The sequence below is a fragment of the Vicia villosa genome, unplaced genomic scaffold, assembly GCF_029867415.1.
Source record: "Vicia villosa cultivar HV-30 ecotype Madison, WI unplaced genomic scaffold, Vvil1.0 ctg.000455F_1_1, whole genome shotgun sequence".
Lineage (NCBI taxonomy): Eukaryota > Viridiplantae > Streptophyta > Magnoliopsida > Fabales > Fabaceae > Vicia > Vicia villosa.
In genome coordinates this window covers 750,962-764,317 of record NW_026705217.1, presented here as the reverse complement: position 1 = coordinate 764,317, position 13,356 = coordinate 750,962, and the positions used below count along the sequence as shown (strand labels likewise).

At 32.7% G+C, this 13,356-nt stretch overlaps 1 protein-coding gene across 1 annotated transcript; it reads left to right on the top strand.

Annotated features, from left to right (window-relative positions):
- The first annotated feature begins 3,322 nt into the window (after positions 1–3,322).
- On the top strand, positions 3,323–7,764 carry LOC131628442 (novel plant SNARE 11-like). The gene is made up of 10 exons (XM_058899276.1): positions 3,323–3,744; positions 3,825–3,917; positions 4,443–4,536; positions 4,620–4,657; positions 4,772–4,860; positions 5,652–5,731; positions 6,580–6,636; positions 6,739–6,831; positions 6,924–6,998; positions 7,247–7,764. The coding sequence occupies exons 1-10, from the start codon at positions 3,668–3,670 to the stop codon at positions 7,337–7,339; spliced, it is 789 nt and encodes a 262-aa protein (XP_058755259.1). The 5' UTR covers positions 3,323–3,667; the 3' UTR covers positions 7,340–7,764.
- The last annotated feature ends 5,592 nt before the right edge of the window (positions 7,765–13,356 follow it).

Sequence of the window (13,356 nt, the reverse complement as noted above, 5' to 3'; positions counted from 1 at the left end):
CATAAATTTGATGTGTTAATTCAAGATAACAAGGACATGCTTCTTGCTAACAGACTATTCAGAGTTATCTATACTCTCTGAGAAGGAAATCAAGGTGCTGATTTCATGGCTGAATTGGAGCTACTTGTAACTTTGATCTTACAGTGCGTGCCTCCCTCTCCCAAGTTAAGAAATATCCTTGTCACTAATGCTAAAAGAATTTTTTTCTTTGAGATTCTAGTCTTTTCTTTCCTTTAGCATTGTAACAAAAAAATATACTCCATTAATCACATAATACAAGTCCCTCTAATTAATGACACAAATTATAATTAAGAAATATTAGTAATTTTAATGATTTTATTGAAGTGTTGGTTTATCTTTGAAGAAACAGGTGTGCTATGTATACACCAAATTTAGTTACATAGTATATACACCGTAGCATTTTCCAAAACCTTTTATTCTGACACAGAAACCAATACAGGAAAATAAGTATTAAAAAAATAAGAAAGACAAGTCTAACCGTATGTATATATGGTGTAGTTGTAACTTTTTATGTAAGCTTAGCATTTCTCTTGAAGAAATCTAATATAAGTTTAGGAGAGTTGGTAACACAAATCTTAAAAAAAATAAAGGAATTTTGATTTGATTTTTGAATTTGTCTATTTGAGAGGTAGTTAATAAAAAACAAGAAGTTATTGTCGACTCGAGCATTAATTCACAAAAAAAGGAATTTATGTTTGATTTTTGAATTTGTCCAAATAATAGGTAGTTTTACCCTAATAAAAAAGAATATGTTATATTTTTAACTCGGGTATTAGTTTAGAAGGCTCATATTCGTGAAAATATCTTGAAACACGTACTAATGGTCAAAGATCGTAATTACGTCATGTTAAAAAGTAAATTATTTTTTATTAACTACTTGTTCTATTCAAGAACTAGCTGATGATCGAAGAGGATAAGTTCGTGGTTCTTTGTAGTGGTTCAAAGCTTTTAATGTAGTGGAGGGAAGGTTGACCTGCAATGTTAACACTTTAATGCTCAAGTCAGTAAGAAAATAAGAAATTAAATTTGAATGAAAAAAGATTTGAATACTTGAGAAATGACACAACTTTCTTTTTAAATAGGAGAATTATTTAGCAACCAGACGCGTGTGAGGGGGTGTGAGATGCGATTAATCGCTAGATCGGTCTGGACGACTGTGATAGAATTACAGGAGATTTCTTCTGCTTGGTGGAGAAAAGAAACCTACCTATTCTACACCAAACACCACCTCTTACTACTGTTTGGCTTTCATACTTTTGAGCCTTGTTGAAGGTTTAAAACACTACTTATAAAAATTGTAAATGATACAAGAATACAGTATTAAAAAAATTGAAAAATAAAGTATAATAAATAGTTAAAAGTGCAATAAAAAATATTTATCAATACTATATGTAGTGTTATATCTACAAAACACCTTGTCTAGGGCAACACCCCAGGACCGTCCTAGAGGAAGGGACGATGCAAGGTCGCCCGAATGGAGATATCACCTCACCCTTAAGCTTTTCTCGCCCATGGAAAAAACGTGGGGTAAGACATGTCTTGGATAAAGAGAAAGTTAGAGTCGCTACTGACTCACGTCTCTCTTTAAAATAGGGATTCAACCATCTATCATTTGACTTGGTAGGCGGTGACCTTTCCCAGAAAAATCATAGGGACTAGAAACTCCTATAAATACATAATCCCTCAAGGGGATAAGGAAAAACTCCAAGTCATACATAAGCTCCACTACTCAAAGGGCATCACACTATTAACCACCCTAACATATTTAACCTGTTTAACTGTCTGCTTACAATCCACCAGCACGATCACCTACATAGTCTCTCACCTCACGTGAGCAGGTCTTTCAAACAATCTCAAAAATCACCGTCCATGGCTACTTGTCGATGTGAACTAGGCATCACCATCAAAACGTATAATATACCTACTAAGGTATCTGAATCTCTTTGTCATTATAGTGAGAACACATGCATTTTTTAGACGATACACTTTAAAACACCATATGCGTTTTTTTTTGTTATTAAAATTTAAAACATTTATACTGTATTATGATTTGACTTGCATCAAGTGAATGTAAAGCTAACATATAAAAGAAATATATATTATATAAAAATTATATTTAATTACAATTTTGTTTTTTCCATTTTAATCTGTTGACGAAAATAATAATTTCATTTTAAAATTATTCACGTTTGTTTCTTCTCTTTAATTTTTTGAATTCATAATAGTGATGTATTAAATAATGTGACATATTTTTTTTAAGTAATGTAGAATGATCAATAATGAAATTACAAGCAAATTTTCTGAAAACTTCTATTTTAACTTTAAAAATTGTTTAGGTTTATAATTTTATTAATAAAATGTAATTCATCTCAATAATTCTACTTCCTCGTATCATCTCACGCAATTTAAAATGAGAAAAAAGGATATGCACTGACAGTGTAAAATATTTTTACACTGTCAACCAATCACAACCATGTATCCAATTAAAGCACAATTTTAATTTTAAAAAATTAATATGACATGGCAAGTGTAAGGATTTTGATTGGTTGTATGTGTAAAATTAGTTTACACTGTCAGTGCACTACCTTTAAACTCATTTAAAATAATCGTATTACTATTTTTAGTTTAAAACTAAGAGAGAGACCAGTATTGAATGATTTGGAAATATGATCAAAATTTCAATTAATTATAAATATTAGATCATTAGAAAAAAATATTTAACTTTTTCTAAAATCATATATTGGTTGTGTTGCGCTAATGAAAATTAAATTCGTTATGTTATTATAATATATTGTACCATGAGACGGCAAAGTATCGAATTTCATATCTTGTAAGTCAAAAAAAACTTTTAAAAAAATGACTTTAAGCAACTCATTGCAGTAGCTTATGACTTGTGACAAGGTGAACACTCCGGTACCCTTAAGTTTAGATGGGTACCGGTACCCTCAACCAATCAAATGTTATAATTTCATGCCATGTCACTTATTTATTTTTATTTATTTTAAAATAAATTAATATTTAATAATAATTTACACTAAAGGTACCGGTACCCAACTTGAATTCATGGGTACCAAAGAATTTACCTAAAATTATTTGTAAAAAAAAATTGAAACAAATGGACCCATAATGTCGCATTTTGTCAAATGGACCCATAATTGAAACATAATTTGTGGCATTTTGTCCCGGACGGACAGTAACAAAATCACCTTTATAACAGGAATCAAATCAAGCGACCCAACGTAATGACGTATATTAACAACAAAAAAAACAAAAACCAAAACCATTAACCATTTCCTATAGTGTGGTTTAAATTAAACGGCAAAATCCGTTTAAAACCCAAAATACTACTAATAAAAAAAATTCTGAAAAACAACCACGGTTCACGAGGGAGAAGAAACACAACAAGATCCCCAATGTTATGTTTATTCTTCGGAAGTAAACGAACGTCACAGTAATCTCAAAACGTCGTTTTGATCCCTTAAAATTAAAACAGAACGCTGTTTGGCGCAACGTAAAATCCAACCCACATTTCAAATTCTTTTCCGCGTTATAAAATCTTCATCCAAACACATCCTAATCATCCTCATTCAGATCTCGCCGTTCGTGCGGAATCTGAAGGTTGAGGTAGATTGCACCGCCGTTGAAAATGGATCAGTTGTCGGCGATCAGCGAGGATCTGGCGGAGATCGACGGACGCGTCGCCGACAATTTCCGCGCTCTATCGTAACGATCTGAAATCCTCCGTCATTTTTTTTGCATCGAATTGACGTTATTGTTGAATCGTTATTGTTGTTTTTGTGCAGAAATGGATTTCAGAAACTGGAGAAGATTAAGGATTCGAGTAGGAAGAGCAGGCAATTGGAAGAGCTCACCGAGAAAATGCGAGAGTGTAAAGGGTACTTTTCGTCTTTCTTTTGTGATTGGTGTGTTTGGTTTTTATGTAGCGTGATTGAAAATGTGATAATACGAGCTTGATGTTGTTCATTTTATTGGATAGAGTTAATTGTTGTTTGCGATTTCCAGATCTGTGCTGAAAATGTGTTAAAAAGTATGAACCAGAAATCTGTATGCATTTTGATTGTTGTGTGTTTGGTTATGAAATGACATAAATTGATTTTGAATTAATTGATAAGATGAAATTGATTTTGACTGAAAGTGAGATGAATGAAAAATAATTCATGTTTTGATACATTAGTCTTAAAGTGATTGATTTGAACAAAATTAAAAGTCAATTTTAGAGGAAAAATCTCAAAATTCTAGCTTAAAGTTAGAATCAATCATGGAGTCAAAATAAATTCTACTCAAGAATCAATTTTGCCTCTTCTAAAAGTGGAACCAAACATGAATTACCTTGATTTAAGAACTGAGGTTTGGCTCTATGCTTACCGTCTAGTGTATATGTTGTTGGATCTGTTTTTCAGGCTTATTAAAGAGTTCGATAAAGAAGTCAAAGTTTTGGAGTCTAGATTTGACAGAGAAACTACCAAATATTTGAATGAGAAAAAGCAGTCAATGGTAAGATCTTTAGGCTTATTGCCGTCTGTAACTTCTAATGGCATTCATCCCATTACTAACAAGAGTTTGCATTCTCGTTGCAGATCAAAGAGTTAAATTCATATGTTGCTTTGAAGAAACAGTAAGTGAGATAATCATTTTGCTACCTGAGAATGTATCATTCTGTTCTTGCTCTATTGTAATGCATATTTTGATAGCATCAATAAAAATGTGCTTGTGTTTTATTGCAATGCAGATATGCTTCAAATATTGAGAATAAGCGAATTGAACTCTTTGAGGGGCCCAATGAAGGTTACACAGAAGAAAATGTCTTGCTAGCTTCCGGTAAATATCTGGGCTTCTTCATATCGGTTATGCTAATATTCATGCATCACGATTCACAACTTGTTTTTAGCGGTCAAATGAAGTCCATGATCATTTTATTTCACTAGGCGTGACATTATCGATTGAACATACTTTATTTCAGTCAACAAATACATTTGGTTTTAGACAAGGCCCGTACTTTTGCTACCTTCTTTCTTTCTTATGCTTGATTTATGACAATTAGTTGTATGAGGAAGCATATATTCATGCAACTATAGGAGGAAGCATATATTCATGCAAATATAGGAGGAAGCATAGATAGAAAAATGTGACTGTATGTATGAGTGGAGGAGTCCTTAATTGTTTCAGTGAAAGTGAGAGATTAGAAAAATTATCATACCTATGTATTATTTCATATTGGGAGATGGTCTTAGATGTGATTTGACATGTTACATTGCTTGAAATTCAACGTGGATGCTTCATAGTCTAAGTTCCTTTCTCACACTTCTATGATCTTTATCCTTTTTTGACATCATTTTTTTTTTTGGAAAAAGGCTTCAATATGAAGCATTCAAAGAAAAAAATTGTATAAAACAATTGTCTGTTTCCGCTGTTGTTTAAAAGGGTCTGTTTTGTTTCTGCTTCATCTGTCTAGTAAAAGCACTTATAAATTTTTGGTTGTTGACCTTTAAAAGTTGGAAGTAGTTTTAAATGAAATAAATACAAGCTGTTGTGGTTTTCACTGCATGACCAAACAAGATTGAATCTGTTTACCACTTTGGTTAATTTGGAGCATTTATGATGAATTACAGCTATGTCAAATGAACAGCTAATGGATCAAGGGAATCGGATGATGGATGACACGGATCAAGCCATCGAGAGGGGAAAAAGGGTTGGTTTATACCTTTTAAATATCACTATACTTTTATTCCAAATACATAGACTGCTACTGATTTTATAATGTGCGGTAGTATTTTATTTGTCCTAGAGTGAAATGGCTCACATACTATGTTTTCTTACTTTCATTATCGTGATAATAACAGTTGGTTAAGTAAATATATGGTTTTTAGAACACAATTTGATTGTTGGTGATGAGTCCGACCTTAAAAATATATATGGTTTATACCTTGAATATCTCTATGCTGGTCTTTCTTTTTTGTCAAACTGCTGTCTTGGTTGTGCCCTATTGTTTGTGTTTATTGTTTCTTTAGCACCTTCTCGTCATTTTACTTCCATAAATATCTTATGACAATTTACTATCTCTTTCACAACATGTTCCTCATTTAATTTAATGAATAGATTAAAGTTTGTTGTGTTTATATAAATCTAAGATTATGCTCTTGAAACTCCCTCTTCCCAATCTCACGTTTATTCATTTACAAGCTTATTATACATTTTTACAACACTCTCTGTCTGCTCTCCGGGGTATTGCTAAACCATGAAATCAGTGAAATAAGGATGAAAAATTGTGAGGGGGGCGGAGGCAGAATAATTCTATATATTGTTATCCATGCACATCCTTTGGTTTATGTGGAAAATGTGTGTTCATATTTAATTCACCTTTAACCACAGTTGAACTCCCCGCCCCCTCTCCTCTGGAAGTTTGATGGGTAGAGAAGGAAATTGTGAAAGAGAACTAGAAAATACTAAATAATGTTTGATTTAAATATTCTGGATATACAAATTCTGTTGTCTATGCTAACATAAAGTTTTTTTCCATGACCTCTTCTACTTGAATAGATTGTTCAAGACACGGTTAATGTTGGTACTGAGACTGCAGCTGCTCTTAAGGCTCAGGTAGGAATCTTATGCATAAACAGCACCCCAAAAGTAATTGAAGATTTTTTTCTTTTTGGAATTTGACATGAGAACTTAAGGCTGTGATCTCTTCTTTTTTAGACGGAACAAATGAGCAGAGTTGTGAATGAGCTGGATTCTATCCATTTCTCTATAAAGAAAGCATCTAAGTTGGTCAAGGAAATCGGTAGGCAGGTCAATTTCTACAGAAACCATACATTTTTTTCAGTATAGTTCCTAACTTTATGAATCATTCATTGATAAACTTGCTGACATTTTTGTAATAGGTTGCTACTGACAAGTGTATTATGGCATTGCTTTTCCTCATTGTCATTGGAGTAATTGCTATCATTATTGTAAAGGTAAGAGAAGTTTACTTTCTAACTCTTGGTTCAATTTAGCAAAATCCTCTATTGTTTTGTTTCAAGGTGAATTTACTTGGGCCTAAACACCTAGTTTAGTTATTGGTGCCTAAACGCCTTGTTTCCCCATCTTGGTTTCATTTTACCTTGAAGTTATCTCTGATACCTTCTTGCCAAACTATATTCAAGAAGTTATCACTATCTTGGTGCTTATTTTTACTGATAAACCTTATCTTTCAAATTTTCAGCTTGTTCATCCAGGCAACAAGGACATTCGCGACATTCCAGGATTAGCTCCTCCTGTCATGAACAACAGAAGACTGCTTTGGAATCACAGTTGAGGATTTAAACTGAATTTTTTGATGAACTTGGACAAGTGACAATTGCTTTGGGGACACAAGGACTAAAATGAACATTGTGATGAGCTCGTCAAATGTCTTGCTCTTTGGTTTGTTGGCGATGACAATGGATGCAAGCTGTTGTTCGAATCAATGTTGCCAATAATTGTGTTGTTAGATAATAGTGGATTGGTTAGTTGACCTGAAGCATAATAGAACATTGATCTAAGCCTGTATGTACCTTTGATTATTTTTCTTGAACTGCACAATTTTTACTCCACAGATTTTATCCGTCGAGTTAAAGGGAAGGCTAAACAAATTAGCCTCTGGGACTGTTTGTTGATTGTATTGTTATCAATATTGTAATATCGGGAGACTTTCTATTTTCTATGTATTATAGTCCTTATAAAAGTTACTTGATATCCTAAGTATTACTTCCTCCGTCCCATATTATTTATGACAATTGATTATCAATTATAGCATAATTCAATTATTTATTTATGCTTTAGTCTTTGCAAAAGTATTTTAGGTTTGGCCTTAATTTTTAACCAGGTTTGAGACAGGTTGTAGCTTGTAGACAATCAACGGAATTCTATCTTTGAGTTTTGAATGTTGACCTGTGTTAATGTCATCAGGCACGACATCCCTATGTCATCTTTGCTATTGATATAGGCACGACATCCCTATGTCATCTTTGCTAATTGATATCCTATTATGACTACGTTGGATCTGAGAGGTGCTGCAGTTGCACAACATGGAGGTTTGATCACAAGATCCAATAACTCAAATTTCAATAACATATTTTTATGAAACATCATATATCAGTTTCTTTTTACTAAAAATATCTGCCTTTAGTAAAAAAAAACTGCCTTTACGTCGTAAAAATGCTAATAAGATTCCAGACTTTTAAAAATGAACAATTGTGGAGACGATGGAATTTTGATTTCTCGAAAAGATAAAATACTAATTGTTTTGGCCTCGACATAAGGTCTAGAAATAATTATGGATGGAATTTTGATTTCTCAGAGAAGATAAAATACTAATTGTTTCGACCTCGATATAAGATCTGACATAAGATCTAGAAACAACTATGGTGAAGGCTAAACATGTCATCTCTTAAAAAGATTACAAATTTTTGAAGAACATGAATTGTCACATTAAAAGTAAAAAGGATTCTAATGACTGGTTGAAGTGATGTTAAATTGATGCCTAGAACATGCCTTAGAAATACTGGATCAATGCAAATGATTGAAGACAGATCGTTAGATCAATGCCTAGAACAAATATTTTGACAACTTTCTCCTTTGAACATATATTTTGCACATATGCTCTAAGTCTCTAAAATCTTAGGACCTTTACTACAAAAAGAGAAGCAAGACGTCAAATCAAGGTACACACATTTTTACCCTAAAATACATCTCAATATCGACGATTGTTGGCTTGGAATGCATCAACAAACTTCCCATAAATCACAAGATCTAACCCACCTTTCACTCATGTGAGAAACTCCGATCCACGCAAGATCATTGGTGCTATCTGTGAGAACATTAGTTAACATTATATCATATTAATCAATCGGCATCAGACATGGTGACATCCCTTCGACACTCTTAGCTACCAATGAAACAAACACGTTGCCGAGGGGCATGCTGGTGGCCCTACATAGGAAATAAACTACGTTAGATCAACATATTAAAAAAATCAAATAGAATGATCCAGGGCACTACATACCTCTTGGACATACGATAGATCTAGCCCGAGCCAACGAAAGAATACTGACTTACCACAATGAGGATCATGACGAATCATGCCAACATCCTCATTCACACGACCATAGGAGGCGCAAAACACATTCTTTAATTCTTGAAAAGCTTTCATCCTCCATATATTCTTCAAACGATATCTATGAAGAAGAAGGATATACCCCCTTCAGAAACACCTACAGTCAAAGGATAGATAAATACCTTATCTGCCAGGAGTATTAGAAATCATTGACTATGATGAGTTACTACGAAATAATCTGTCCAAACGAACACTTATAACTTGTGTATGTCCTCTTGAATTTCAAGAGAGGAATGGGTCTAAATAAATGCAAAAATTTTGTTCTGGATTTGAAAGAAGACACCTTGGTATGGTTTAGTGTAATGAAAAACAAATGCACATGAGTGGTCTCAAAAGGTTTCCTTAACCTTGACGAGGCTTCATATAATTCAGTTAAGATGAAGTTAATGGAGATGAAGATGCAGGAACATATGCCACATCAAAAACCAACCAAGAAATGTTGACCCCCAATTTATTTCACGATAAGGAATTAATACAAAGGGATATAAAATTCCCACGTTGCGTTGCTGATAAATGTCGTAATGGCCAACTACGACGATTAAATAGTTTTGATAGACTAAGGAATTAATAAAAAGGGATATAAAATTCCCACGTTGCGTTGCTGATAAATGTCATAATGTACACTAAAATCTTGGAAATACTACGCCAAATTCGTGAAAACCTCACCCCTACAGAAGGAGAAAACTTCAAGGGTTCAACGGGTCAACAACAAAGCCCTAGGGGTACATTGAGCTCATGATATCCTTTGGAAAGAAAGACGTGAGAAAAATAGTCAAGACACACTTTTTGGTAATTTAAAACAAGTCAATTTACAACTGCATAATAGTCTGTCCTAATTTTGCCACACTAAGGGTTGATTCATTTATGGTCCATTTGAAATTTAAGTATCACACCCAGGGGGACGCGGTGGCCACAATGGACACATATCTGGAGGTCCGCATGACCTGTTTCTTAGCACCCCTCAAGCTTCACCAAGAAAAGACCAACAACAAGAGGAAATGGCCTTTACTCCCCAAGGACAAGAATAATATATCTATATATAAATAGAAGTCCAAGGACAAGGGAAATGGGTCCTTACTCATTAAAGGGAAACCAAATGGAATCAAGTACGCTATCATCAACTTAGAAAATGTTTGGGCCAAAATCAAAAGTTATATAGGTGGGTCAAAAGATCGGGGATAGACTGATGAATGAAACCATAATATGACAAAGAAGTAAATTTCCGATGCCAAAGAATGCATGTTTTACAAATTATTGTTATTTATGTTCAAACAAAATTTACTTGATGCATGGATGATTATTACAACCCTTTTGAATTCTATCTTATGTTTTCCATTATTAATCAAATATAAATGTATTTTTCATGCATAATGATCAGATACAAATCTTTAATCCTCCATTTCACTATAAAATGGAAATATCGTCGAAGTAAAAAAAGTAAAACCTTTGTAAAGTTACCAATTAACAAAAAACCTCACTCCCAATATGGTAAAGGTAGAGGACAAATAAAACCACCTATGATGGTAGAAAGACCTAACTCCCTAGTTTAGCATAGGGGGGGCTTATGACCATCTTTGAAAAATCTAACCTTAATTTAAGACTGAAACCTGAATTGAGGGTAGTCAAATGGAATCCCTTGGTCGGGATCATCCATACTGGAGAACTTTGTTTTAACAAGAAACAACACTAACAAACTGTTAGAACAAGATTTGGTTCAACACTTTATCTCTAAGTTTTGATGATAACATTACACATATTTTAATGTAAATAATTTTGTTTCTAATATTTTCTCGAGTGTGCAGATCAGAAGCTCTTTGTGATTCATGACTGTTGTCTAAAGAATCATCAGATATACTGACGCCAGAAAGATTACTCTCTTCTACTTTAGACGAAACATTAGTAGTTCTAAAGAATACTGAATGTTAATAAAAAAAGGATCTCTTGTGTACTTCTCAATAAGCTGCTGCTTCAGAAGTCTCAAGCATCTCAAGATCAGAAAACAAAGTCTACATCAGATACAAGTTGTTGCTTAAAAGATCAAATGTCAATATATGTTCGTCAGGTAAGCTGTTACTTCTAACTTTTATGACAGTCAAGATCAGTAGATAAAGGTCAAGATCAGAAATACAAATTATTTGTCATGACTCATTGTTCAGATAACAAGACTTGTCTTCAGAAAAGCTGTTGCTTTATATATATATATATATATATATATATATATATATATATATATATATATATATATCTGAAAATATTGTTCTATTCTTAAAAACTTTGACACTATTGCATGCAAATTCATATGATTTCTTTCTCTCTTCTCAAATTAGTTATCTTACTCCAGATACATATTTGATCTAGGAAGTCTTGCGTTGTACTTCATAAAAGATGTTGCTATTATTTCTGAAAGACAAAGTTCTGTTCCTATTGGCTATAATGTTTTCATGTTGTTATAACAAAGTAGTTTATGAACTACTCATCAGATAAATCATCAACATAAAAAACATAAGAAGTTCATATCTTCCAAGCTTACTACTTCAAATCAGAAGTACATCATTTGAAGATAAGATCAAGAAACTTTCTCAAGAAGATTCCAGTATAATGATATGCTTGAACAACTTCACTATTCCCAAGACGTTTGTACTATTAAAAAGTTGTCTTCAATGTTAAAGCTGCAAGTTACAGGCTAAGGAAGTAACACATTGTACTATCCAACATCTACACTTGAACTATCCATTGGAAAGTAACCATTGGATTTTAGAAAGGACTCTTCTATCCTCACAATGTCTCTCTTTCTGAAGGCTATAAAATAAGATCAAGATTTTAGAACAAATGTAGCGAAGCAAAATGCTGCTCAAGTCGAAGCTCAAGTGTTCAAAGCAAGCGAAAGTTGTTGCAAAATTATGAATGCTGAAGCTAAACAGAAAAGAGGATAAATCATGAAGAGAAAGAAAAGAAATAAGAGAAAGAAGAGAAATAAGAGAAAGAAGATTACTACAATATGCTACCCAAGCATCTATCAAATACATCTTTGTATAATCATATAAAAGCAAGAAGGTGTTGTTCATATCTTTCTTAACACTTTTGTGTTATCCTTGTACTTAAACATTTGTGTAATATGCTTATTAGAAGCAATCATGTAAACACAACTTGTTAATCACTTTCTATTGATTGTTCCTTGAGTGACTAGTCTTAATCTGTATACACAAAAAGACTTTGACAGTTTTCCATCATGGGAAATCTTCTTTAGGGGACTAATTGGGTCAGAATTCTTAAAGGAGTCATTGATCGTTATATCTCTTAGGAGACTAGTAGGGTCATAATTCTTAAGAGATCACTAACAGGATTGATCAATGTTTTGGTTGTTAGTCACCGGCAGTTGGCCCGTGCAATTGTAATCATTTCTATGATTAGTGGATTAAGTCATTTTCTAAGGCAAAATCACCTTGGCGGGTGGACAAGACTAACATTTTCTAAGGGGAACCTGGATAACGGAATGTGTCATCTTTCTCTTTATTGCATTCATTATTATTTATCTTACACGAATAATGTTTCTAAAGAGAAAAGTTTTGAAAACCCAATTCAATCCCCCATTTTCTTGTGTTTTTCTCAACCTTCACAAACACCACATGTGATAAATTTAAATTAAATTTTGGCAAGACGAGCAATTTTAATAGGAAAAAAATACCCTTGTCAAAATTGTTGAACATGTGACTCCATACATAAAAGGAGGGGATTATAGAGGTTTGAAAAATGGTAAAACAAATTCATTTTCCAAATTAGAGTTTGAAAATATTTTCGAAAAAAAAGTTCAGATATCTATAATATAAGAAAATTAATGGTTGTGGAAAAGTCAAAAATACCTTTATTTGATTTTTTGCCACCACATTAAAATTGTGGTTTTTTGATCTTTGCACCATAAAGTTCTTAATTTTATTATTAAAATAATACAACTGTTATATTTTATCAAACTTATCAAATCTCTCTTCATTCTCTATTTTTTTTTCTCTTTCATCACTTTCTCACTTCTTTCTTCCACAAAAAAAATCTATTATTGATATATATTTTTTTATATACGAAAAATGTATTTATGATCGAAATATTTTTTTGTCAAAAATGATGTACAGGAAAAATTTATTCAAAAAATCTATTATTGATCTAAATATTTTTATATATGAAAA

Coding starts and splice junctions, on each gene's coding strand:
- LOC131628442 (XM_058899276.1), top strand. CDS start 3,668: ATGGATCAGTTGTCGGCGATCAGCGAGGATCTGGCGGAGATCGACGGA. Junction 4,537..4,619: donor ATGAGAAAAAGCAGTCAATG/GTAAGATCTTTA, acceptor TTCTCGTTGCAG/ATCAAAGAGTTAAATTCATA. Junction 5,732..6,579: donor CCATCGAGAGGGGAAAAAGG/GTTGGTTTATAC, acceptor CTACTTGAATAG/ATTGTTCAAGACACGGTTAA.